Source organism: Mizuhopecten yessoensis, unplaced genomic scaffold (genome assembly GCF_002113885.1).
Source record: "Mizuhopecten yessoensis strain PY_sf001 unplaced genomic scaffold, ASM211388v2 scaffold431, whole genome shotgun sequence".
NCBI lineage: Eukaryota > Metazoa > Mollusca > Bivalvia > Pectinida > Pectinidae > Mizuhopecten > Mizuhopecten yessoensis.
In genome coordinates this window covers 923106-946650 of record NW_018403543.1, presented here as the reverse complement: position 1 = coordinate 946650, position 23545 = coordinate 923106, and the positions used below count along the sequence as shown (strand labels likewise).

The 23545-nt window shown below is 37.6% G+C and overlaps 2 protein-coding genes across 3 annotated transcripts in view; one reads left to right on the top strand and one right to left on the bottom strand.

Annotated features, from left to right (window-relative positions):
* Positions 1-17011, top strand: part of LOC110448997 (SMC5-SMC6 complex localization factor protein 1-like) — a 29062-nt gene extending 12051 nt beyond the window's left edge. The window contains exons 9-19 of one of the 2 annotated variants that reach the window (XM_021495573.1): positions 1690-1806; positions 2055-2214; positions 3422-3578; positions 4065-4228; positions 9416-9477; positions 10435-10562; positions 11629-11700; positions 13210-13344; positions 13552-13671; positions 14650-14772; positions 15167-17011. In XM_021495573.1, coding sequence (XP_021351248.1) covers positions 1690-1806; positions 2055-2214; positions 3422-3578; positions 4065-4228; positions 9416-9477; positions 10435-10562; positions 11629-11700; positions 13210-13344; positions 13552-13671; positions 14650-14772; positions 15167-15768 — 1840 coding nt within the window. In that variant the 3' untranslated portion in view covers positions 15769-17011. Of the gene's footprint in view, positions 1-1689; positions 1807-2054; positions 2215-3421; positions 3579-4064; positions 4229-9415; positions 9478-10434; positions 10563-11628; positions 11701-13209; positions 13345-13551; positions 13672-14597; positions 14773-15166 lie in introns of those variants that run through there. The other variant, XM_021495581.1, reaches the window with a different exon arrangement.
* A 770-nt stretch (positions 17012-17781) lies between these two features.
* Positions 17782-23407, bottom strand: LOC110448567 (39S ribosomal protein L55, mitochondrial-like). Its single transcript, XM_021494876.1, has 3 exons — positions 23337-23407; positions 20456-20642; positions 17782-18057 (listed from the first exon to the last, which is right to left on the bottom strand). The coding sequence occupies exons 1-3, from the start codon at positions 23351-23353 to the stop codon at positions 17899-17901; spliced, it is 363 nt and encodes a 120-aa protein (XP_021350551.1). The 5' UTR covers positions 23354-23407; the 3' UTR covers positions 17782-17898.
* Between the last annotated feature and the right edge of the window lie 138 nt (positions 23408-23545).

Below are 23545 nucleotides of genomic sequence, written 5' to 3'. Positions count from 1 at the left end.
TATTTTTGTAGAATATGTACAGTAAGAATTTGGTCCTCAAATTTTATATCCATCCAATTTTATCTTTGTAGAATATGTACAGTAATAATTTGACCCTCAAATTTTATATCCTTCCATTTTTATCTTTGTAGAATATGTACAGTAAGAATTTGGTCCTCAAATTTTATATCCATCCAATTTTATCATTGTAGAATATGTACAGTCAGAATTTGGCCCTCAAATTTTATATCCATCCAATTTTATCATTGTAGAATATGTACAGTCAGAATTTGGCCCTCAAATTTTATATCCATCCAATTTTATCTTTGTAGAATATGTACAGTAAGAACTTGACCCGTAAATCTTTGTATCTAATGTTTGTAGAATGCTGCCAGCGAGAATCTGGCCATCAAGTCATACACAGCTCTGATGAGGCTGCTACAAGTGCATCCTCCGACCATCCCACTGTTCACCAAACTGTACATGAAGACATTGGCCTTCGCCACGAAGGAGACGGAGGATTCAAATCAGCCATGGAACTTTATCCAAAGCGTTATTCAGTAGGTCACAATATCTCTAACAAAAACAGTACTTACCAGTTTTCTTACTAAGTTTTGACTTAAAAAGAATATTTGGTTGAATGTTCACATGCATATAGTATTGACCTAGGCTTCATTCTCTGTACCGGTTGAAACAGTTTAGGTGGCGCAGAAATATTCAACTATAAACGAACACACTTAGACTTGGCAGAGCTGAAAATGCACAGTTTCTGAGAATAAATAACAATATATCAAGAGTGATATGTCCTTCTTTCACACGTCCACTTAATTATATAACATATCTTAAAATCTACGTGTAGTTTGACCTTGTTTTATAAAGAAATAACACAAACTAGCAATAGCCAGCATATTAGTTTTGGTCAGGCACATCTGGACCCCTCAAATCTACTCGTACCGAATATCATTGAGGTCAGCACGAGTTCAGATCTGCACCTGCCGTTATCTTTCTAGGTTCAACCGTATGCGAAAGAGCTCTTAAATGTATTCTTGAAAAAATAGCTGGTTCAAATTTTTTGAATAACACTCCTTTTGCTGGTAACCAGCTTTTGATTAGAACACTGCTTACGATGTCCTCAGTTGGACATAATGGTCGTGTAACGTGCCCATTGTTTATGCTGATCTGTGTTACGAATTACGATAAGAAAAATTCTCGGAATTCTGCTGATTTAAACAAATGAAACATGATGATGAAGACTTGTGAGTCCCTTGAGCTCTCTCAAATAGGGTGACTTTCCATGCATGTTTATCTATACACTGGTGTGAGTACGGTAGTTGAATAAAAATAGCTTACCGTATGATAATACTTTGTCTCTTGCTCTGTCTCTTGCTCTGTGTCAGACTCAGAACCTAGGTTCAAATTAGAGAAAACATTCGGTAATACATTATTCAACAGGGATAGATAATAAGGGTAGCCTGATAGTGTTAGACTAGTAAATTCTTCAGATAGACAAGTGGTTCTAAAACCCGCTAGCCTGAATGACTTGTCAAAATTTAATATTGCTCATCTTGTTAATGATATCGGGCTAGTGGAATTTAAACATGGACTAGTACATATTTGAAAGTACTACCCCAGTTGACTAATTGTATTCAAAATCAATTTCTACCCCTGTGTTGAAAGAAAATTATTCCTATTTCTGTGATTTTTTCACAGGAAGATTGTAGAAACACCTGAAGACGATCCCAAGAGTCCTGAATTTAAGTACAATGTGATGCTGTTGAAGTTCCTGGTGGCTTTGCTTGAGCAAAATTTCAAATTCTGTCTGCAGAGGTACAAGTTTTATGTTATTAACATCATGTTAACTAGTCTTCAAATGATCTTATGTGTGAAAAATAAATGTTTGTACATATTTTATTTGATGATGTCGATAAAAGTTGTTCCTTCAAACGCCTAATGTTTGTTTCATACTCTAAACTAACGTGAGTGTATTTTAACACATTGATAAAAACTGAGCCCAAAAAGATTTTGATATAATCGATTACAGATCATTTAGCTATACTGTCATTCACCTATTACAGATATGCAGAGAATGAAATATGTCCGAAGAGGTTGTCGACTTGTATGATCTCTCAGGTGCTGTGGCCAGGCACATCCCAATTCAGTGTCAACAACAAGTGTCGTGAACTCTTGTCTTTCCTTAGCAGCTGTCTGTCGAGTGAGTTAGATCTGATACAAAAGGTGGGTGATTTAGATTTCTATTGAGTGAATTCAGCATGATCCAGAAGGTGGATGTGCCTTTGTGCTGCTGATAATCTATTAAGTAATTCCTATAATAGTGTTCCGTGAAAAGTGTGAAATTTAACAACATCTCATTTTGTCTAACAATTCTTCAATTTCAGAAACAAGTTTCATTGTCCAGCATTTTATTAGCTCACCAGCAGGGATCAAATGTCGTAAAATCTTCAAACAACTTCTTCTCAATAACCAAAAGGCCAAGGGTACTGAAATTGGGTCTGTAGCATGCTGGGATGAAGGGCTATCAAGTTTGTTCAAATGAATGACCTTGAACCACTTTCAACCTAATGTCCTTGTTCTACATTCGGGGTCACAGGCGTCATATGTTTAAATCTTTTAATAGGTTCTTATGAATCAAACACTGATATTCTGCCTGTAGCTGTTATTTAGTCCACTATTAAGATTACAAGTGTGAGATTGATACCAGGTGAGCGATGCAGGCCCATTGGGCCTCTTGTTTCAGTTCTAAGGTCAAAAGTTTCATCCTAGGACTAACTGTATTTTCCCTACATTGCTCAAACTTCATACTTTTGTTGCTTGAAACAGATGTAGTTATTGCATTTTAAGACTGAAGGTTTAGATCAACTTTGATTGAAAAAGAAAAGAAATGTGAAATGGTTTATAAACTGATTTCAGCTCTATAGAGAAAGAACTCTTTAAACTCTTTATATGAAAAACGCTCTATGTTTAGAAGATTAATATAAGAAGTAAAAGAAAATAAATATGAATGACTGCAATGCCAAATATCTACCTTTATTTAATCAATTATGTGGGTTAAACATAAATATATTGATAAAGCTAGCAAAGGTTGGTCACTTTATTGAACTGTACATGAGAAGTGAATAGTTCTTGTCTTTAACATGAGTATTAATGCCACTGGGTGTAATTTCACAAACTGTATTCTTTCCATGCCATACAGATTATTTGACTTACAGTGTACGTCCTTAAATGACCTTAGCTGTTAATAGGATGTTAAACAAAACTAAACCAAACCAAACCAAACTGGATTAGTGATTAGATAAGTAAGGACTTTTAGAATACAACCTCATCAGTTGGCTGTTTGAATTCCAAGGAAATCAAAATAAATCTGTGGGAAAACCGAAATATAATTGTTGTATTAAATATAATTGTGCCATTATTCTATTTCAAGACACAGGTATTGCCGTTGCTACTGAGCCTGATTTCGATGGCTGCTGAATGCTGTAGATTGACAGAAAAAATAGCCAGTCACGTTGTCCGCAGCCTTCTTACGTCAAAAGAGGAGAGAACTATTGTTTTTATACACGAGTTATCACGAAATATTGATGGTATGGACATTTATGCAATAGATAATAAAATGTATACATATTAAATACTTACTGAAGAACATCATTTCTTCAGGGTAATACATATACAGATAATCTAATGCAGAAACTTCTTGTTATTAATCTGTACCCGCTATTATTCATGGTTTCTGTGAAAACGTTCGGATTTCAATTTTCTATTTGTAACTTAATCCCATTTTAAGTAATCCACAAGTCTAAAAGAAATTAATCACAACCCTTTTTAAAGCCATTATTGGGTATGATGGTATCTTTTGTAGGATGTCTTGTCAAGGTCACAGAAATAAAAAAATAAAAATAAAAATAAAAATATTTTTCAATCATTTGAAGACAATGCAGTGAAGATAAAGCAGAATAAACAAAAAACTTATGAAGTTGTATTTCAATTTTTTTCATGGATTTTTTAGCAGGTATTTTGGAATGTAAAAGAAAATATATATGCCTATCAAAACTTTCTTGCTGTCTCTATAGTGAGCCACACAGATGAACAGTTGTTGGGGCTGATTCTCCGCTCCCTACAGCCAGCCTGGCTATGTCTGGGTGTGTGCCTGCTGTTACTGAACAACATGGACGACTACCTGGTACTGGAGGGGGTACCGAGGGACAGCATGGAGAGGATATCTCTACACACTATAGTATGTATATAATGTTACTGGGGGGGGGTACCGAGGGACAGCATGGAGAGGATATCTCTACTCACTATAGTATGTATATAATGTTACTGGAGGGGGGTACTGAGGGACAGCATGGGGAGGATATCTCTACACACTATAGTATGTATATAATGATACTGGAGGGTGTACCGAGGGACAGCATGGAGAGGGTTTCTCTACACACTATAGTATGTATATAATGATACTGGAGGGTGTACCGAGGGACAGCATGGAGAGGGAATCTCTACACACTATAGTATGTATATAATGATACTGGAGGGTGTACCGAGGGACAGCATGGAGAGGGTTTCTCTACACACTATAGTATGTATATAATGATACTGGAGGGTGTACCGAGGGACAGCATGGAGAGGGTTTCTCTACACACTATAGTATGTATATAATGATACTGGAGGGTGTACCGAGGGACAGCATGGAGAGGGTTTCTCTACACACTATAGTATGTATATAATGATACTGGAGGGTGTACCGAGGGACAGCATGGAGAGGGTTTCTCTACACACTATAGTATGTATATAATGATACTGGAGGGTGTACCGAGGGACAGCATGGAGAGGGAATCTCTACACACTATAGTATGTATATAATGATACTGGAGGGTGTACCGAGGGACAGCATGGAAACGGTATCTCTACACACTATAGTATGTATATAATGTTACTGGAGGGGGTACGGAGGGACAGCATGGAGAGGATATCTCTACGCACTATAGTATGTATATAATGTTACTAGAGGGGGTACCGAGGGACAGCATGGAGAGGCTATCTCTACACACTATAGTATGTATATAATGATACTGGAGGGTGTACCGAGGGACAGCATGGAGAGGGGATCTCTACACACTATAGTATGTATATAATGATACTGGAGGGTGTACCGAGGGACAGCATGGAGAGGGTTTCTCTACACACTATAGTATGTATATAATGATACTGGAGGGTGTACCGAGGGACAGCATGGAGAGGGTTTCTCTACACACTATAGTATGTATATAATGTTACTAGAGGGGGTACCGAGGGACAGCATGGAGAGGCTATCTCTACACACTGTAGTATGTATATAATGTTACTGGAGGGGTACTGAGGGACAGCATGGAGAGGATATCTCTACACACTATAGTATGTATATAATGATACTGGAGGGTGTACCGAGGGACAGCATGGAGCGGATATCTCTACACACTATAGTATGTATATTATGTTACTAGGGGGGTACCGAGGGACAGCGTGGAGAGGATATCTCTACACACTATAGTATGTATATGGTACTGAGGGCCAGCATAGAGAGGATATCTCTACACACTATAGTATGTATAATATGTTACTGGAGGGGGTACCAAAGGACAGCTTGGAGAGTATATCTCTACACACTATAGTATGTATAATATGTTACTGGAGGGGGTACCAAAGGACAGCTTGGAGAGGATATCTCTACACACTATAGTATGTATATAATGTTACTAAAGGGGGTTCCGAGGGACAGCATGGAGAGGATATCTCTACACACTATAGTATGTATAATATGTTACTGGAGGGGGGACCGAGGGACAGCATGGAGAGGGTATCTCTACACACTATAGTATGTATATAATGGTACTAGAGGGGGTACCGGGGGACAGCATGGAGAGGATATCTCTACACACTATTGTATGTATATAATGTTACTGGAGGGGGTACCGAGGGACAGCCTGGAGAGGATATCTCTACACACTTTAGTATGTATATAATGTTACTGGAGGGGCACTGAGGGCCAGCATAGAGAGGATATCTCTACACACTATAGGATATCTCTACACACTATAGTATGTATATAATGATACTGTAGGGGGTACCTAGGGACAGCATGGAGAGGATATCTCTACACACTATTGTATGTATATAATGTTACTGGAGGGGGTACCGAGGGACAGCGTGGAGACTCTACACACTATAGTATGTATATAATGTTACTAACGGGGGTTCCGAGGGACAGCATGGAGAGGATATCTCTACACGCTATAGTATGTATGTATGAATATAATGTTACTGGAGGGGGTACCGAGGGACAGCGTGGAGACTCTACACACTATAGTATGTATATAATGTTACTAGAGGGGGTACCGAGGGACAGCATGGAGAGGATATCTCTAAACACTATAGTATGTATATAATGTTACTGGAGGTGGTACCGAGGGACAGCATGGAGGGGATATCTCTACACACTATAGTATGTATATAATGATACTGTAGGGGGTACCTAGGGACAGCATGGAGAGGATATCTCTACACACTATTGTATGTATATAATGTTACTGGAGGGGGTACCGAGGGACAGCCTGGAGAGGATATCTCTACACACTTTAGTATGTATATAATGTTACTGGAGGGGCACTGAGGGCCAGCATAGAGAGGATATCTCTACACACTATAGTATGTATATGGTACTGAGGGCCAGCATAGAGAGGATATCTCTACACACTATAGGATATCTCTACACACTATAGTATGTATATAATGTTACTTATAGTATGTATATAATGTTACTGGAGGGGTACTGAGGGCCAGCATAGAGAGGATATCTCTACACACTATAGTATGTATGTATGAATATAATGTTACTGGAGGGGGTACCGAGGGACAGCCTGGAGAGGATATCTCTACACACTTTAGTATGTATATAATGTTACTGGAGGGGCACTGAGGGCCAGCATAGAGAGGATATCTCTACACACTATAGTATGTATAATATGTTACTGGAGGGGGGACCGAGGGACAGCATGGAGAGGATATCTCTGCACACTATAGTATGTATATAATGTTACTGGAGGTGGTACCGAGGGACAGCATGGAGAGGATATCTCTAGTCACTATAGTATGTATATAATGTTACTGGAGGGGGCACTGAGGGACAGCATGGAGAGGATATCTCTACACGCTATAGTATGTATGTATGAATATAATGTTACTGGAGGGGGTACCGAGGGACAGCCTGGAGAGGATATCTCTACACACTATAGTATGTATGTATGAATATAATGTTACTGGAGGGGGTACCGAGGGACAGCCTGGAGAGGATATCTCTACACACTTTAGTATGTATATAATGTTACTGGAGGGGCACTGAGGGCCAGCATAGAGAGGATATCTCTACACACTATAGTATGTATAATATGTTACTGGAGGGGGGACCGAGGGACAGCATGGAGAGGGTATCTCTACACACTATAGTATGTATATAATGGTACTAGAGGGGGTACCGGGGGACAGCATGGAGAGGATATCTCTACACACTATTGTATGTATATAATGTTACTGGTGGGGGTACAGAGGGACAGCATGGAGAGGATATCTCTACACCCTATTGTATGGGAGGGGGTACCGAGGGACAGCATGGAGAGGATATCTCTACACACTATTGTATGTATATAATGTTACTGGAGGGGGTACAGAGGGACAGCATGGAGAGGATATCTCTACCCACTATAATATGTATATAATGTTACTGGAGGGGGTACTGAGGGACAGCATGGAGAGGCTATCTCTACACACTATAGTATGTATATAATGTTACTGGAGGGGGTACCGAGGGACAGCGTGGAGAGGATATCTCTACACACTATAGTATGTATATAATGTTACTGGAGGGGGTACCAAGGGACAGCATGGAGAGGATATCTCTACACACTATTGTATGTATATAATGTTACTGGAGGGGGTACCGAGGGACAGCGTGGAGAGGATATCTCTACACACTATAGTATGTATATAATGTTACTGGATGGGGTACCGAGGGACAGCATGGAGAGGCTATCTCTGCACACTATAGTATGTATATACTGTTACTGGAGGGGGTACCGAGGGACAGCATGGAGATGATATCTCTACACACTATAATATGTATATAAGGATTACTGGAGGGGGTACCAAGGGACAGCATGGAGAGGATATCTCTACACACTATAGTATGTATATAATGTTACTGGAGGGGGTACCGAGGGACAGCGTGGAGATGATATCTCTACACACTATAGTATGTATATAAGTGTTACTGGAGGGTGACCGAGGGACAGCATGGAGAGGATATCTCTACACACTATAGTATGTATATAATGTTACTGGAGGGGAACCGAGGGACAGCGTGGAGATGATATCTCTACCCACTATAGTATGTATATAAGTGTTACTGGAGGGGGTACCGAGGGACAGCATGGAGAGGATATCTCTACACCCTATTGTATGTATATAATGTTACTGGAGGGGGTACCGAGGGACAGCATGTAGAGGATATCTCTACCCACTATAATATGAATATATAATGTTACTGGAGGGGGTACCGAGGGACAGCATGGAGACGATATCTCTACACACTATAGTATGTATATAATGATACTGGAGGGGGCACCGAGGGACAGCATGGAGAGGATATCTCTACACACTATAGTATATATATAATGTTACTGGAGGGGGTACCGAGAGAGGGGATATTTACACTATAGTGCCAGTATGTGTAATATGATACTGTAGGGGCTCCAGAGAGGGGATATATACATGCTATTATATGGATATAATTTTACTTGATGCCCCCAGATATGGACATTTACACAATTATGTATGTGTATATTGTTACTGGAGGGGGTATTGAGGGTGGGGGAATCTCTACTTACTTTTGTATACACATGTATATAATGGTACTGAAGGGGGTAACGAGGGGAGGGAAATCTCTACTTACGTTAGTATTTATATAATTGTACTGAAGGGGCCCCAAGGGAGGGAGTATTCACACAAAGTGTGTATATAATGGTACAGTAGAGGGCCCCAAGGGAGGGAATACGTACCTACATACCAAAGTTTGTATATAATGGTCTGGAGAGGGCTGCCAGGGAGGGGATACCTTTACAGCATGGTATCTCCCAGTCTGGCCGACCTTCATTCAATTGGCAAAGACAATTACTCTGCAGGTTCAACCTCAAAAATGTATGTGGCCAAGTAATTAATTTGTTTCACAAGGCTCCCTTCCCTGTCCAAGAAGCATATTTTCGTGGAGATTTGAATTACCTAGGTAGCAACAACAAAGTGAAACATAAATATTGGAAAAATAGATTCACTATTAAATGAAAGTGTTTTACAGTGAAATTTAAATATTGTATTGTCTCTAAATCATATCTTACAGGTGAACAAGTACTTTTTCATGCTGCCAAAGCTTCAACTAGTGAAGGGAAACAGTTCTATAAGGTAATAATACATTGTATTAAGGAGGTAGAGGGGTAGATGTTCTAGTGAAGGGAAACAGTTCTATAAGGTAATAATACATTGTATCAAGGAAGTAGAGGGGTAGAGGTTCCATGATAACCCAACAAAATACAGTGGTAGTAAATAATGTCTTTAATTACAACTAAAAATAAAAGTTGAAAGTGGAAATAAAAATGTGTATATTCTTGGATTTATTTCAATAAAAACTAGACGCAGGCCATTATGTCATACTAACAGTTGAGCATATTTTGATTGAACTTTGTTAACATGTATGTAGGTAGTGTTTAGTTATGTGTGTATGCAGTGTGTCACAGGATAAAACTTTAGTTATGTGTGTATGCAGTGTGTCACATGATAAAACTTTGTATACATGTGTGTAGGCAGTGTGTCACATGATAAAACTTTGTATACATGTGTGTAGGCAGTGTGTCACATGTTAGAACTTTGTATACATGTGTGTAGGCAGTGTGTACACATGTGTACATATGTCAAATGAGAACCTTTGAGTGAGATGGTGAAACTTAAAATTTTAAAACAACAGGTGAATAAATCCAATTCTGGACAAAAAAGCATCAAGCAAAAATTTGGTGAGGCAAAAATATTATGATTTACAGTCTTTGTGGACAATTTACAGTTGCAAGACTTCCCAGGTTAAAATTGATGACAGAAACGTAGCTCGTTACAAGTGGCTGATTGGGTGGTAACTAATCATTAGGTGCTAGCTCTAATTTTGATTTGTGTAAATTTGTCTAAACTGAAAGTATTATGTGATCATTATTATTGTCAACAATTACTAAAATATACATATTACATTGTATAACTTATACAATGTAATATGTATGTCCTTAGTCCTTAATTATCAAGGACTTTTATTTCTGTTTTTGCTTTTGTTGCTTATGTTATTCATCACTCTTAATTTAGAATTGTTCATTTTTGTAGGGCTAACACACCTGTTTCGACTCTGACGAAAATGACAGACCTGAAAGAAAACGAAACCAATGGGTTTCACGTGAGAGAGAACAAAGTTATGAAGAATGCATCTAGGGCCAACAAGCGCAACACAAAAGGTAGGTAGTTTCACTCAACCAGAAAGAAGAGCACTGAAATGTATGTGTAGTATTAGGTTTGGGTCCAAGTCCATCTTTCAGCAGAGGTTCTATAATGGTTTGTTTGAACCATAGGTCAACCAATTTCACCCCTGAAGAAATATTTGAACTCTTCCAATTCAAAGGTTGGAATAGTTCATTATGAAATTTCAGGGGTGAATGAGCTCAGGTATAAAGAATATCTGTGTTACATAGACTCCCGCATAGTATTGTGGCACCTGCTTACTTTGGGCTTGTAGGTATGTGGTGCAGTCAAAGACTGGAGAACTATAACATAAACAGTACACAGTTTAGTCACTTTTTACTCTCTACTTGACTGGAGGGAATTTTCCAACTATATAAGCACTCAACTAATAGGTTAAACTCTTAGTTCTCAGTAGAGGACATATACCTTGTAGAAAGACATCTGCTATGTTAGAATGAGAATACATTTTGTCCACTCATGATCTTCGGCTTAGTAAAGCCATCCATAAATATAACACGAACTGTATAACATGAAATGTTTGTTGTGTATAAACTTTCTTTGTTTTCGTGGTTGCTATGGAACCATGGATATAAATATAACACGAACTGTATGACATGAAATGTTTGTTGTGTATAAACTTTCTTTGTTTTCGTGGTTGCTATGGAACCATGGATATAAATATAACGAATATTTCTACAATCTAAAGAATATACACAACGAAAAATCTAAAATGTACGCATTTTCGCGGCAAATTTACAACGGGAACGGGAAACATTGTACGTGGCTAACAACGAAAATTAATACATTTTGTTGTAGGGACTAACCACAAAAGTTTGTACACACAAAATAATTTGAAAGCTCAAACCACGAAAGAAAGTACACACGGACATTTCATGTTATACAGTAAAAAGGTCGATGATAATCATTATTTGTCTAAAATAGATTGTTCCAAGTCATCTCAACACGCAGGTGTTCATGTGTTTGGTGCTGTTTATATACTTTTCTTGTCTTTTTTTCCCCGCCTGGTTGTGTATTGATGTTTGATATTGCATTGTTTACCAGGAGAGACATCACTTCACAGAGCCTGTATCAAAAATGATGTGATTAACCTGAGGAAACTTTTGAAGATACCAGGTAAATAACATGAATGTACAAGTAAAGTATGCACATGTACAGGTAAATTGTATAAATACAATGTACAGGTAAATTATTACACATGTACAGGTTAATTGTATATATACAATGTACAGGTAAATTATACCCATGTACAGGTAAATTGTATAAACACAATGTACAGGTAAATTATACCTATGTACAGGTAAATTGTATAAACACAATGTACAGGTAAATTATACACATGTACAGGTAAATTGTATAAATACAATGTACAGGTAAGATATACACATGTACAGATAAATTGTACAGGTAAATTTTATAAATACAATGTACAGGTAAATTATAACACATGTACAGGTAAATTGTATATATACAATGTACAGGTAAATTATACATATGTACAGGTAAATTGTATAAACACAATGTACAGGTAAAGTATACACATGTACAGGTAAATTGTATAAATACAATGTACAGGTAAGTTATACACATGTACAGGTAAATTGTATAAATACAGGTAAATTGTATAAATACAATGTACAGGTAAATTATACACATGTACATGTAAATTTTATAAATACAATGTACAGGTAAATTGTATAAATACAATGTACAGGTAATGTATGCACATGAATAGGTAAATTTTATAAATACAATGTACAGGTAAATTATACACATGTACAGGTAAATTATATAAATACAATGTACCTGTAGGTAAATTGTATAAATACAATGTACAGGTAAATTTTTACACATGCAATAGTAATAGATGCTTTCAAACACAATTTTATAACTCATTCTACCAGAGGAAAAAACTATAATTATAAATGCCTTCATAAACTGCTGCAATGCATTTTTCTTTTGCATGAAGTTAGAATGTATACTACTGCAAGCATTTTAGTCTCACCACCACGAAGTAGCGGAAGCAAGTCTAAGGCATAAAGTTTTTGCGTTTAAGTTAGTTTCACTGAAAGTATAAGTGCTAGACCAACCAAACTTGGACCATAGATGCATCTTAAGTAGTACATCTCAACACATGCATCAAATGCTGGATAAGGCCTTCCCTTCATGGTCCATTGACTTTGTCAGCATCTTCATCAACATTAAGTTTTTGTGTTTAAGTTAGTTCTCTGAAACTATAAGTGCTACACCAACCAAACTTGACATGTGCATTTATGGTCAAAGCAGGGCACAGGCGAGACATATCAATCCGAATGGCTTGTCTTTTTGTAAACATTTTCTGTAAATGCTTCTGAGATGTGCAAGCATATCTTAGATCTTGTCAACTTTTTTAAATTTCCATGTGAGAGATTATACTTGCTCAGAGTTAAAAGCATAAATAAAACGTGTGTTTGTTCACCTTAGGGAAAAACACACATTAAGTTGTTCTTTCAGATGACATCATCAAATCTTAGGAAATAGGAATGGTTTAGCTACTTCACTGGTTGAAAATTGTAGTTCAAGATAGAAATACTAGTCATTCTCACAGGTATTATCATAAGCGATTTTTTCTTTTTCTTTTTTTAGGAGTAGACATCAATGCCAAAGACAATGCTGGCTGGACACCTCTTCACGAAGCTTGTAACCACGGACACATACAGTGTGTCAAAGAACTACTCAACTTTGTACCATCAAAGACAGTGGACACTTTCTTCAATACAGGTACCTAGACACCAAAGTCTTCGTGGCTACAATTTTCCAATCCTAGGAGATTGTACATTCCATATTCCAGTCGGAAATCATATTGAGTTCCGTATGGCAGTCCTAAATCAGCACATATTTCATATTTGAATCCCGAATCATTGTCTTGTCTTCCGTAAATGGGGACATTTTTTTCTGTAGTTGTTTTAAACTTTTACTAATTTACAGGTGAAAATGTGTGCAGAAAGGCAGACCTGTTGCTAAGTAACAATGACGGAGTGACTCCCCTACATGATGCTGTTATAAACGACAGACTGGATGTGTGTCGTCTGCTGCTTCAACATGGCGGTAAGGGTATTGTATGATATGATATTACAAGACTGACTAAACTTTGTTACAGCTACTTATAAACTACTTGAGTGATCATGATGAAACTTGGTGTGCTTGATCTCCTTGGTCCATAGTTTTGCATGCTGTAATTTGAGATGGATGAGCCCTTTCACCACTGTAGACCATAATGGACTCATCCAGATGAATGTATGGTAGAGTCTACTCAAGTTACCTGGGGGTGAAATGGTTAAAAAAGGAAAATGGCTGCCTGTGTTCGATTTTCCATGTAAAGTTTATTAATGATTTTTCTTGAAAAATACTAAAGGGATCATTACGAAAAATTGGTATGTATGATCTCTGTAGTATGTATTTTGTTTATGTTTCGATTAGAGACGAATCAGCAAAAAACTTCTAATCATTCATTGATGATTTTGCATTTTAAATTTGTGACCGCTTTCTCTCGGGAACTACTGGTAATGGTGTATATGATCCCCTTTATGTTCAAACTCAGGAAATCAAGACAAGGAACTGGCAATTAGACTATATTAAATTTGGTATGCATTTAAACTTAAGTTTGTTTTCATTTGAAAATACTAAAGGGATTATGATAAAATTTTGTTGCATGATCCCCTTTGTCCCCAGATGTGCATGCTTCAATTTGAGATTGATTAGGAAATGTAGCACATAAAAGCCGTTCAAATATGTTGAAGCGTGTTTTGCATGATCTCCTCAGTAGATGTATATATGTTTAAAGAAAGCAGAGCTTAAAGAGAAAAGAACCTATTGTACCATCAGCATTCCATGACCTTTCAGTGGTAGGACTGTATTTAACACAACTTGTGTTACAAGTGGGCACATATGTGATATAGGACTATCTTTAACTTTGTTACAGGTTTGGCACTTACGCAATGTAGGACTACCTTTACCTAAATTTTTCGTTACAGGTTGGGCACTTACGCAATGTAGGACTACCTTTACCTAAATTTTCCGTTACAGGTTGGGCACTTATGCGATGTAGGACAATCAACAATGCTACTCCCCAGGACCTCGCTGTGACAAAAAATATGAGAAACTTGCTGCTTTCTTTTGAAAAAGAGGAACATATCAGTAGTTCTCAAGGTATACATATAACATTCTGGAACTTCTATATAATGAAAAATATTTCGTTATGTTTCGTTTTTACGAGTGGAGGTACAGCCATGAATGACTTCCATCTGTTTGTTTATGTATTTTACCATATGTGATTAATATTTCTGGATTGAAATAATGGTACTGCTAGGACATTATGTGAACCTATTCATATTACTGTGTATGTCCATTTTCAAGTTTTTTTGGCTATGTATCTGATAATTAATAGTGAATGTGACTCCATATAAACAGGGCTAGGTATGCATATCAGATGTGAAGAATATTAGCCTGTTTCAATTATTAGTGTTAGTCCTAACAGGATGAACAGGAAATATAAGCTGGGCTAGTTACTTATGACAATACATTGACTTGTTCTGTGCTGTAGGGAGCGACTGTTCTCCGGAGAGCCATGTACCTAGTGACTACCTGTACGACCAGGTGCTGAGACAGGAGGGAGCACAACAGTGCAGCAACGCTGATGACTGTGTCAAGTACATCTGTCTGGTAACTACCACCATTAGGTCCTATCTCGAGGCTTCCAACATCTGGACACTGGTCTCGCTCACAAGGGGCGTGGCTCCTGCTGCGGGGAGGATTTCATCATTCGTAGGAGATTTGTCGTCACAGGCAGGTGGAGTGGTTCCTGTGTTAAATGGAATTAGAAACACCAACAGTGTTATGACACACCCTCAAGGAAGTGATGATGTAGTATCGCAAGCTTACAGTCAGGAACAAGGAACACAGGGGCTGATGAACCTTGACACGCATGTAGTTGACACAGTAAAGTCAGACTTGAAGGTTGCCAAAAATTTGAAGCGATATGTCCAGCATTTTGAAAATCATGTGATGAAGATAAGTCGCCCTGTTGATCATCACTCACTTAAATCTCAGATCATGTGTTTGTGGTGTCTAGCAGAAATGAATTCTCGTCCAGTGGTTGCAGAAACAAGTTCTAACTGTGATTTTAAGTCCAGGATAACTTCCTAACACTGCATGACCCGAAGCTGTATTCTCATGCTTTTCCTGATCATGATACTAGACTATCTCAGGTTTTATGTGATGATATATTGTGTTGCCTTTTGGGATGTTTCTCTAGTCATGTAGGTACCCGACAGATGTGCCAAAATTATTGAACCAGTCTTTGACTTCATGATAGAAAACTGTATACAGGAATATCAAAGTTTCCAATTTCAGGTGTTAAAACCAAAACAGATATTTTGGTTGACAAATGACTGTCAAAATGTTCGTGTTTTATTTGAAATGTTTTCAAAGTTCATATAATAAATATTAATAATTATATCATATATCATAGGGGCTATAGGTTTGCACTCTCTCTGTCAGTCAGTCAGTGTGTGAAAGGGTAGAACTTGTATACATGTATCATGAAGTTTTGTATGTGAATACCTCTTTGGATCGCAGTGTCACATACTGAAATAAGGTCACTTGCCTCGCTATAAAAAGATACGAACCTTCGTTCATTGTGTGTCAAATCGTCTGGGGCATATCTCATATACCAGGTATACGGTCACCAAGTAATGGATGTTCTTGGGGAATATCTCCCAGATTTTGTTGTTCAAATTTTATATGAGATATATACCTCGTAAGATGGTTGAGTGTCACATACTACGTCAAATAAAATGTGTTATTCTGCCGTGTATCAAGTTCTTAGCATTACAATTTAAATCTAGGTCATTCTGCATACTTTTCCTATTTGACTTGTCTCTAGATTGCTGACAATTAGAATAAGATAAATGACAATTCTTTAGGCTAATGGTATATCTGTAGTTTCAGAACAACTCTCTAAGAGTACTTGTATGAAATTTCTCTAGATTTGTGACAGTTCTTCAGGCTCATGTTAATTCTCCAGGTTCATAACAATACTCTAGATATGGAAATTTCACACAATTCTTTTGGTGATAACACTGTTTCCAAAGTTCTTTAGATTTCGCTTTGTTGTACTATTGTGTTCAAATCTTAAGTTGTTGACACGAATGTTACAAAGGAACCGTGTACTTTATACAGCAAAACATTTTTGACTAAACTGAAGCAAAAATTCTGTAGGCTATGCAGTGTGTCAAAATCGTAGTCTCTGGTCCAGTTGTAATAGCACATGGGACCCAACATTAGATGTTAGTAGTCTGAAGGCGACAGTCATCTTTCTGAACACAATTGCAAAATGTAACTACATCAAAATTTTTTATCAAAGGAAATAAAATATCTTACTACATTACTGATGTTTTGTTTCTGTTATTAATCTTTGACAAGATGTTGTGTGTTTAAAGTAAATCTAAATGAAGGCTTGAATTTCGACTCCACATTGATGAGCAATGTGGCCAATTTTAAGTTTTATTTTGCCACAGTAAGCAGCCATTTTGCATTATCCGCCTAGTATCTAATTGTTTGTGTAACAAGAGAAATGTATGACCAGACCCGGGTTCGAACCCGGCACCCTACGAACTCCAGACAAACGCTCTACCAATTGAACTATTTGGTCTCCGACCAACGACCCTGTCCAGTTTGCTACATCCCTCCCTCCTTTATCGAAGTCTTAGCCCCCAAAGACAACACTATTTACAAGTTACAATTCAGATTTGGATATCCCTTACTAAGCATCCACCAAGTGCCTGAAACAAGGGTTGGCAAACTCACCAATTTTTAACAGGAGAAGGAGAAATGCACAGCCAGACCCTGACAATTGACCCGGTCCAGTTCTGCTACATTGACCCGGTCCAGTTCTGCTACATTTGCTTCAAATTCACTCAGTTTTAGATAGACTGGGACATCTAGCATAGAACAAACACCTAAAGATCACGTTGCAACTTGATTTGCATGATCTTGTTACCTGTAGATGTGTTTGTTCAAGATGAGAACAGAAAAAAGTAGAGAACCTATCCATCCCTCTGAGCTCTTCTTTGACAAAGGGAAGTAATCCAGTCGTGTGAGAGGTTTCACATCAGTGGAGTATTTGTTAGTGAAATACAAACAATACAGCTATAGATATGAGATAATTAGACATTTATTTTACACTCTTACTTTCACAAAACTATATAAAATCACTTCCAGTTCAAGTACATTACACATGAATACGTTTTTCAGCATTTAAAGTTTGTCAATGTTTCACATTTTCACAGATTTCTTTTTCCATATATGGCTGTACGCACTAGAGTCAAAGTCATCCTCAAATTCTTCAACAACTTTAATCTTTTTCCGTGGTGTTCTTTTTAGAATCACTGCATTTGCTTCTTCCTCTGATAACTCGCTGACATTGATAGGTAACTGCAAAAATAAGGACAGATGTTATTCCACATTCAACAATTTTTCCAAAAGTTATTGCCCTTTGTTCATTTCAGTATTTGATTTTTGTCTGGCAATCTCCTCCTACATTTTTCAACCGATCTCTTTGTAACTTGGTATACATTCTAATCATGATATGAAGTTGTGTCTCCCTTAAAAGAGTTTTGATTCAACGATTTTTGCAAAAGTCATTGCCCTTTGTTTATTTCAGTATTTGATTTTTGTCCGGCAATCTCCTCCTACAATTCGACCGACATCTTTGAAACTTGGTATACATTCTAATCATGATATGAAGTTGTGTCTCCCTTAAAAGAATTTTGATTCGACAATCTATGCAAAAGTTATTGCCCTTTGTTCATTTCAGTATTTGATTTTTGTTCGGCAAATCTCCTACATTTTTGGACAGATTTCTTTGAAACTTAGTAGGCCCAATAATCATGATATGTTGTTGTTTCCTTGAAAAGAATTTTGATCAAACAATTTTTGCAAAAGTTATTGCCCTTTGTTCATTTCAGTATTTGATTTTTTTATCCGGAGATTTTCTCCTTCATATTTATAGCATGACAGCTAACCAATCTTTGAATGATGCAGATCTTATTTCAATGTAAGAAAGTATATAACACTATATGGCTTTCGACGGGCGTATATTGTTCCGCCCCGCGGTACTCTTGTTAGCACTTTCCATGTTTTCAATATTGTGTTAATTATGATAATGCTAATTTAGGTTTCTGTACATTGTTTTCTATTCTGTTTAATTAGCAGTTTATCAATGTCAGGAGCAAAGAGTATCAGAGTGGAATTAAAGATCTGGATTTAATCATATTGAGTTTACGATCATTGAATTATAATAAATCACTTGTGTCATCAAACGTTGGATAAACAATGCAGCAGGGTTGGTGTTTATGATGTCCCGATATCCTTTTATAGAGTAGAATTTCCAAAGGACCCCCATGTACCCTCATTCAATAATACCATTTGAACTATGCAAAAGGACCATGTTTATGACGCTGTCACTTTTCCATCAGAATTCAATTTTGCTTAATTTTGCTAGAAACAAGGGGCTATGATGGCCTTTGTCTTTGATAAGTAAGCTATTATGCTTTGTAGTCACGGTCATTTATATGAAGAAACTTTACAGCACTCCACCCCAGGTGTCTGCTAGCACACCTGTCTAAAGTATCATAACCCTGGGCCTTACTGAACTTGAGAGGAAAACAGCCTACAAATCATACCCAAAGTTGACCTTTGACCTCGACAAAACATTAGAAAAGGTATCGTGACTCTAGACCTTATGGTTATACACAGAAAGGTTTTAGGTCACCTGGGACAAAGGCTCAAGTGACCTGTTATGATCAATTTTAGCCATTGTCACCTGTAAACTTTTTACATTATTGACTTTTTCTTCTGAAGAACCAGTATATGGATTTTTTTCACACTTGTCAGAATAAATCTTGGTAGAAGGGGGTATCGCATTATAGAATTAGGGTTCCTGCCCCATCCACATTCTCCAGACTCAGATGTACAGTGGGGAGGATGTACATTTTACTTTGGTTTATATAACACTTTTGGGTATATTTTGTCGTTGCCAAATATGAAAATGGCTATAAAACAAAAAATCTTCCTCCTCAGACTCGGATGTACCTAAAGAATATTCCATTCATGGATGGACAGGTGCTTAGGTACATGACTTGATTGTAACTTCCATTATCCCCGGCCCCAGGTCATCCTCGATATCCAGGGGTTGCGCTCACTTTCACTCTCTGCACCTCTGGAATATGTCATAGCAAAATTGAAGGCACATGGCTAGCTATTTGATTGGTGTCGGGTAAAAAAAACACCTGACCAATCACTACGCTGATACTTGTCCTTTGAAGATAACAATGTGACGCCTAACTTCAAAGCCAGTAACTTGAGAACCTGGTAACTTTTACCGTTGCGCAACCACCAAATTCTTTTGATGTACATTAAAGGACCAAACGTGTTTTCTCGTCTCATCCACAAGGTGCTGCACATTCCAAGGGTGCAGAGAGCGAAAGTGAGCGTAACCCATGGATGTCGAGGATGGCCATAGGTCATCTGTCTGCCTTTGGGAGAGGGTAAAATTTACTTAACTATTAGCTGATAGAAATAGCACTATTGGGTATAATGTGACCGTTTTCAGCAAGAAATTATTCAAACATGGTTGGAAAAATTGTAATGATATGGCAATTACATGGTATGAGAAAAATAAGATGTTGCTTGCCCTAGGGTTAGAGAGGCTCTAGGACGGGGGAAAATGGCTAAACCTAATTCTTTGAGAACACGTTGCAATAATCGAGGTTCCCACCCTCCAATTCCAATAACAAAAGCAGGGATTTGATTGGTTAAAGTCAGTCTGTACCGTGATGAGTTTTCTGGGTTCCTTGTATCGCACTGTGATGGTAGAGCCATCTGGATAGACTACAGTTGTGGGATACTGGCGGACATAAATCTTTCTACGGCAGCGTGTCAGTGATGTTTTGCTGGACATTGTTTGATACTGATGTGCCAGATGTCTTTGACAGACTTTGCACAGCGACTCTCCAAACCTGAAAAATAGTACATTTATACATTTATTGCCTGGCACAATAACTTGAATAAGACTAAAACAGACCTTAATTGCACAACTCAGGAGACCAAACGTGTATCAGCATTGTTAGAATAAAAACCCTTCAGTCAGGATGTAGCCTATATACACTTCATAGCAAACATTTAGTGAATGAAGGGATGGAATTTTTTTGATTTTCTATCAGTAGCATGCATTTCATCAGGTGACCAGTTTCTGTGCTCTTAAGACAGCATTGGCGTGCTTCTCTTTCTTTATCAACAGCATATAGTCTTTAATTTTAACAGGGCAGTGACAACTAGTCAATCTTGTCATCATCATTGAACAATGCCACTGTGTGCCCAGTTTCTGTGCATGTCTATCAATAGCATACACTTTATATACTAACTGGTATAGTGCTATGGTCTAAAGATATGGAAGTTGATTGGAAACAAATGTTTAAAAAATCATTTTGACGTTTGTATCAATATCGGCCACATTTCGACAACAAAATGGAGCAGCACACCAGTTAGGGTCAGCTACTGTCCAGGATGATGATGATGATGATGATGATGATGATGATGATGATGATGATGATGATGATGATGATGATGATGATGATGATGATGATGATGATGATGAAAATGTTTTGTATAGGATTATACTTGTATTTACTAAGAGGTCACTTATGCCGTACCCGTCGTCCGTCGGTCTGTAAACGTTTTCTTTGAGCGACTTCTTCTGAAGAACTTGAGGGTCTATAGGGTAATGATATTTGGCCAGTAGGTACCTGGGATGGAGTGCTATAAAGTTTCCTCATTAAAATGACCTTGACCTACGTTCAAGGTCACAGGGGTCAAATATGTTAAAAACTCTAACAATCTTCTTCTCAAGTTCCATAAGGCACAGGGTCATAATATTATGCTAGTAGGTACCTGGGATGGAGCGCTATAGAATTCCCTCATTAAAATGATCTTGACCTTCTTTCAAGGTCACAGGTGTCAAAAACTTTATCAATCTAAAAGATAAAGAATCTTTATATTTGGCTGGTGGCTTCCTGGGATAGAGCCTGACAAAGTTTGAGAATGAAAATGACCTTTACTGACTTTCAAGGTCACAGCGGTCAAATATGTCAAACTCTTTAAACGACTTCTTCTGAAGAACTAAAAGGTATAGAACCTTGATATTTGGCTGTTGGCTTCCTGAGATAGAGCCCGACAAAGTTTGAGCATGTAAATAACCTTGACCAATTTTAAGGTCACAGGTGTCAAATATGTCAAAAACATCAAATGACTTCTTCTGAATAATCGAAAGGCATAAAATTATAATATTTGACTTCTTTGGAAAAATGACCTCAACCTACTTTAAAGGTCACAGAGGTCAACAACATTTCAAACAATTTGTTCTGAAGAACCAAGATGAATGGATTCATAAGATTTGGCTGGTAGCTTTTTGGGATAGAGCTTACAAAGTTTGAAAAGGAAAATAACATTGACCTACTTACAAGGTCACAGGGAAAATTATGTCCAACAACTTCTGAAGAAAAAACAAAAAGCATAATCTTATAATATTATTTGGCTGGTAGTTTAAACAGATGGAGCCTACAAAGTTTGCGAGGGAAATATGTGTAGTGCAATACAATATTAAATGAAAATATTTTACTATGACTGCTTTAAACCTTTCACCACTGTAGACCATAATGGACTCATCTAGATCGATGCATGGTAGAGTCTACTAAAGTTACATAGGGGTGAAAGGGTTGATATTCAGGTGAGCGATACATGCCCTCTGGTCCTCTTCTTCTTCTTTATACGAGGGCTCCATCAGTTTGATGATTATGCCATCGGGGGTCGTATTGTAGAGGCGTGAAGGGGTTATTTATAGTGATTAGGGGTGGGGTTGGGTTTTTTGTGATTTTTTTGTGCAAGGTATAGATAAAAAGTTAAAATCTGGTGTATGTACTAGTGTGTGATGAGGGCTTCAAGGGCTGTGTAGGGTAAGTGTGCCTTGAAGTCCTCTAGTGTTGTGCATTGGACTGCTGCTAAGGGGAGGAGGTTCCATTGTGTTACTGTGTGTGGGAAGAATGAGTATTTGTAGGTGTCCTTTGTAGCAGATATGTGTTTGTATGCGTACGGGTGTACCTGTCTGGTGCGGGGGTCTACAGGAGTGAGTATATGTGTTGGGTTTAAAGCTACGATTCTGTGTATAATTTTGTAAAATAGGATAAGTCTAGTGTATAAGCGTCGTGTTTGTAGTGTTGGCCATTGGAGTGTGTGGATCATGTCTGTTACGGAACTAGTGTTGTGATATCTGTTTTGTACGTAGCGTGCTGCTCTTCGTTGTGTTTTTTCTATTTGTTTAACGTTTCTAATGCAGTGACAACTAGCCTACTTAATATATATTGTATCCATTCATAATTTATTTTGTCGCATCAAACACCGTATGAAACACCGACATAAATGGTTGCATGAACCTGATTCAACATGTGATAAATTACCCCCCTTCATAAAAGTTAGGGCGATTGGTGTTGTGGGTGAAACACGTTAATGGATTGGCGTATAAATACTATATTGATAACAAAGAAAGAAACAGAAATCGTACTAGTATCCATGATTTCTTGTGAAATAGTGAACTTAGTCCATATGAATACATAGAGAGGGCATACGAAGGTAAATGTCAAATGTGAAAGTCGAAGTACCTTGTTAGAGCCGCCATGGTCTTTTTTTACCACAACTTCCGGTTTGTCGCGTGTGCAATTCAAAATATTATTGTTAGATAACTTCATTTTTTGACGCCACGGCGTTTAAGTGTTATTGTAGCTCTTGGTTTCATGATTTAATGGTATGATCAATTTGATTGATTTTACAATATGACTTATGATAAAATTATAAAATAATCAGAAATGAA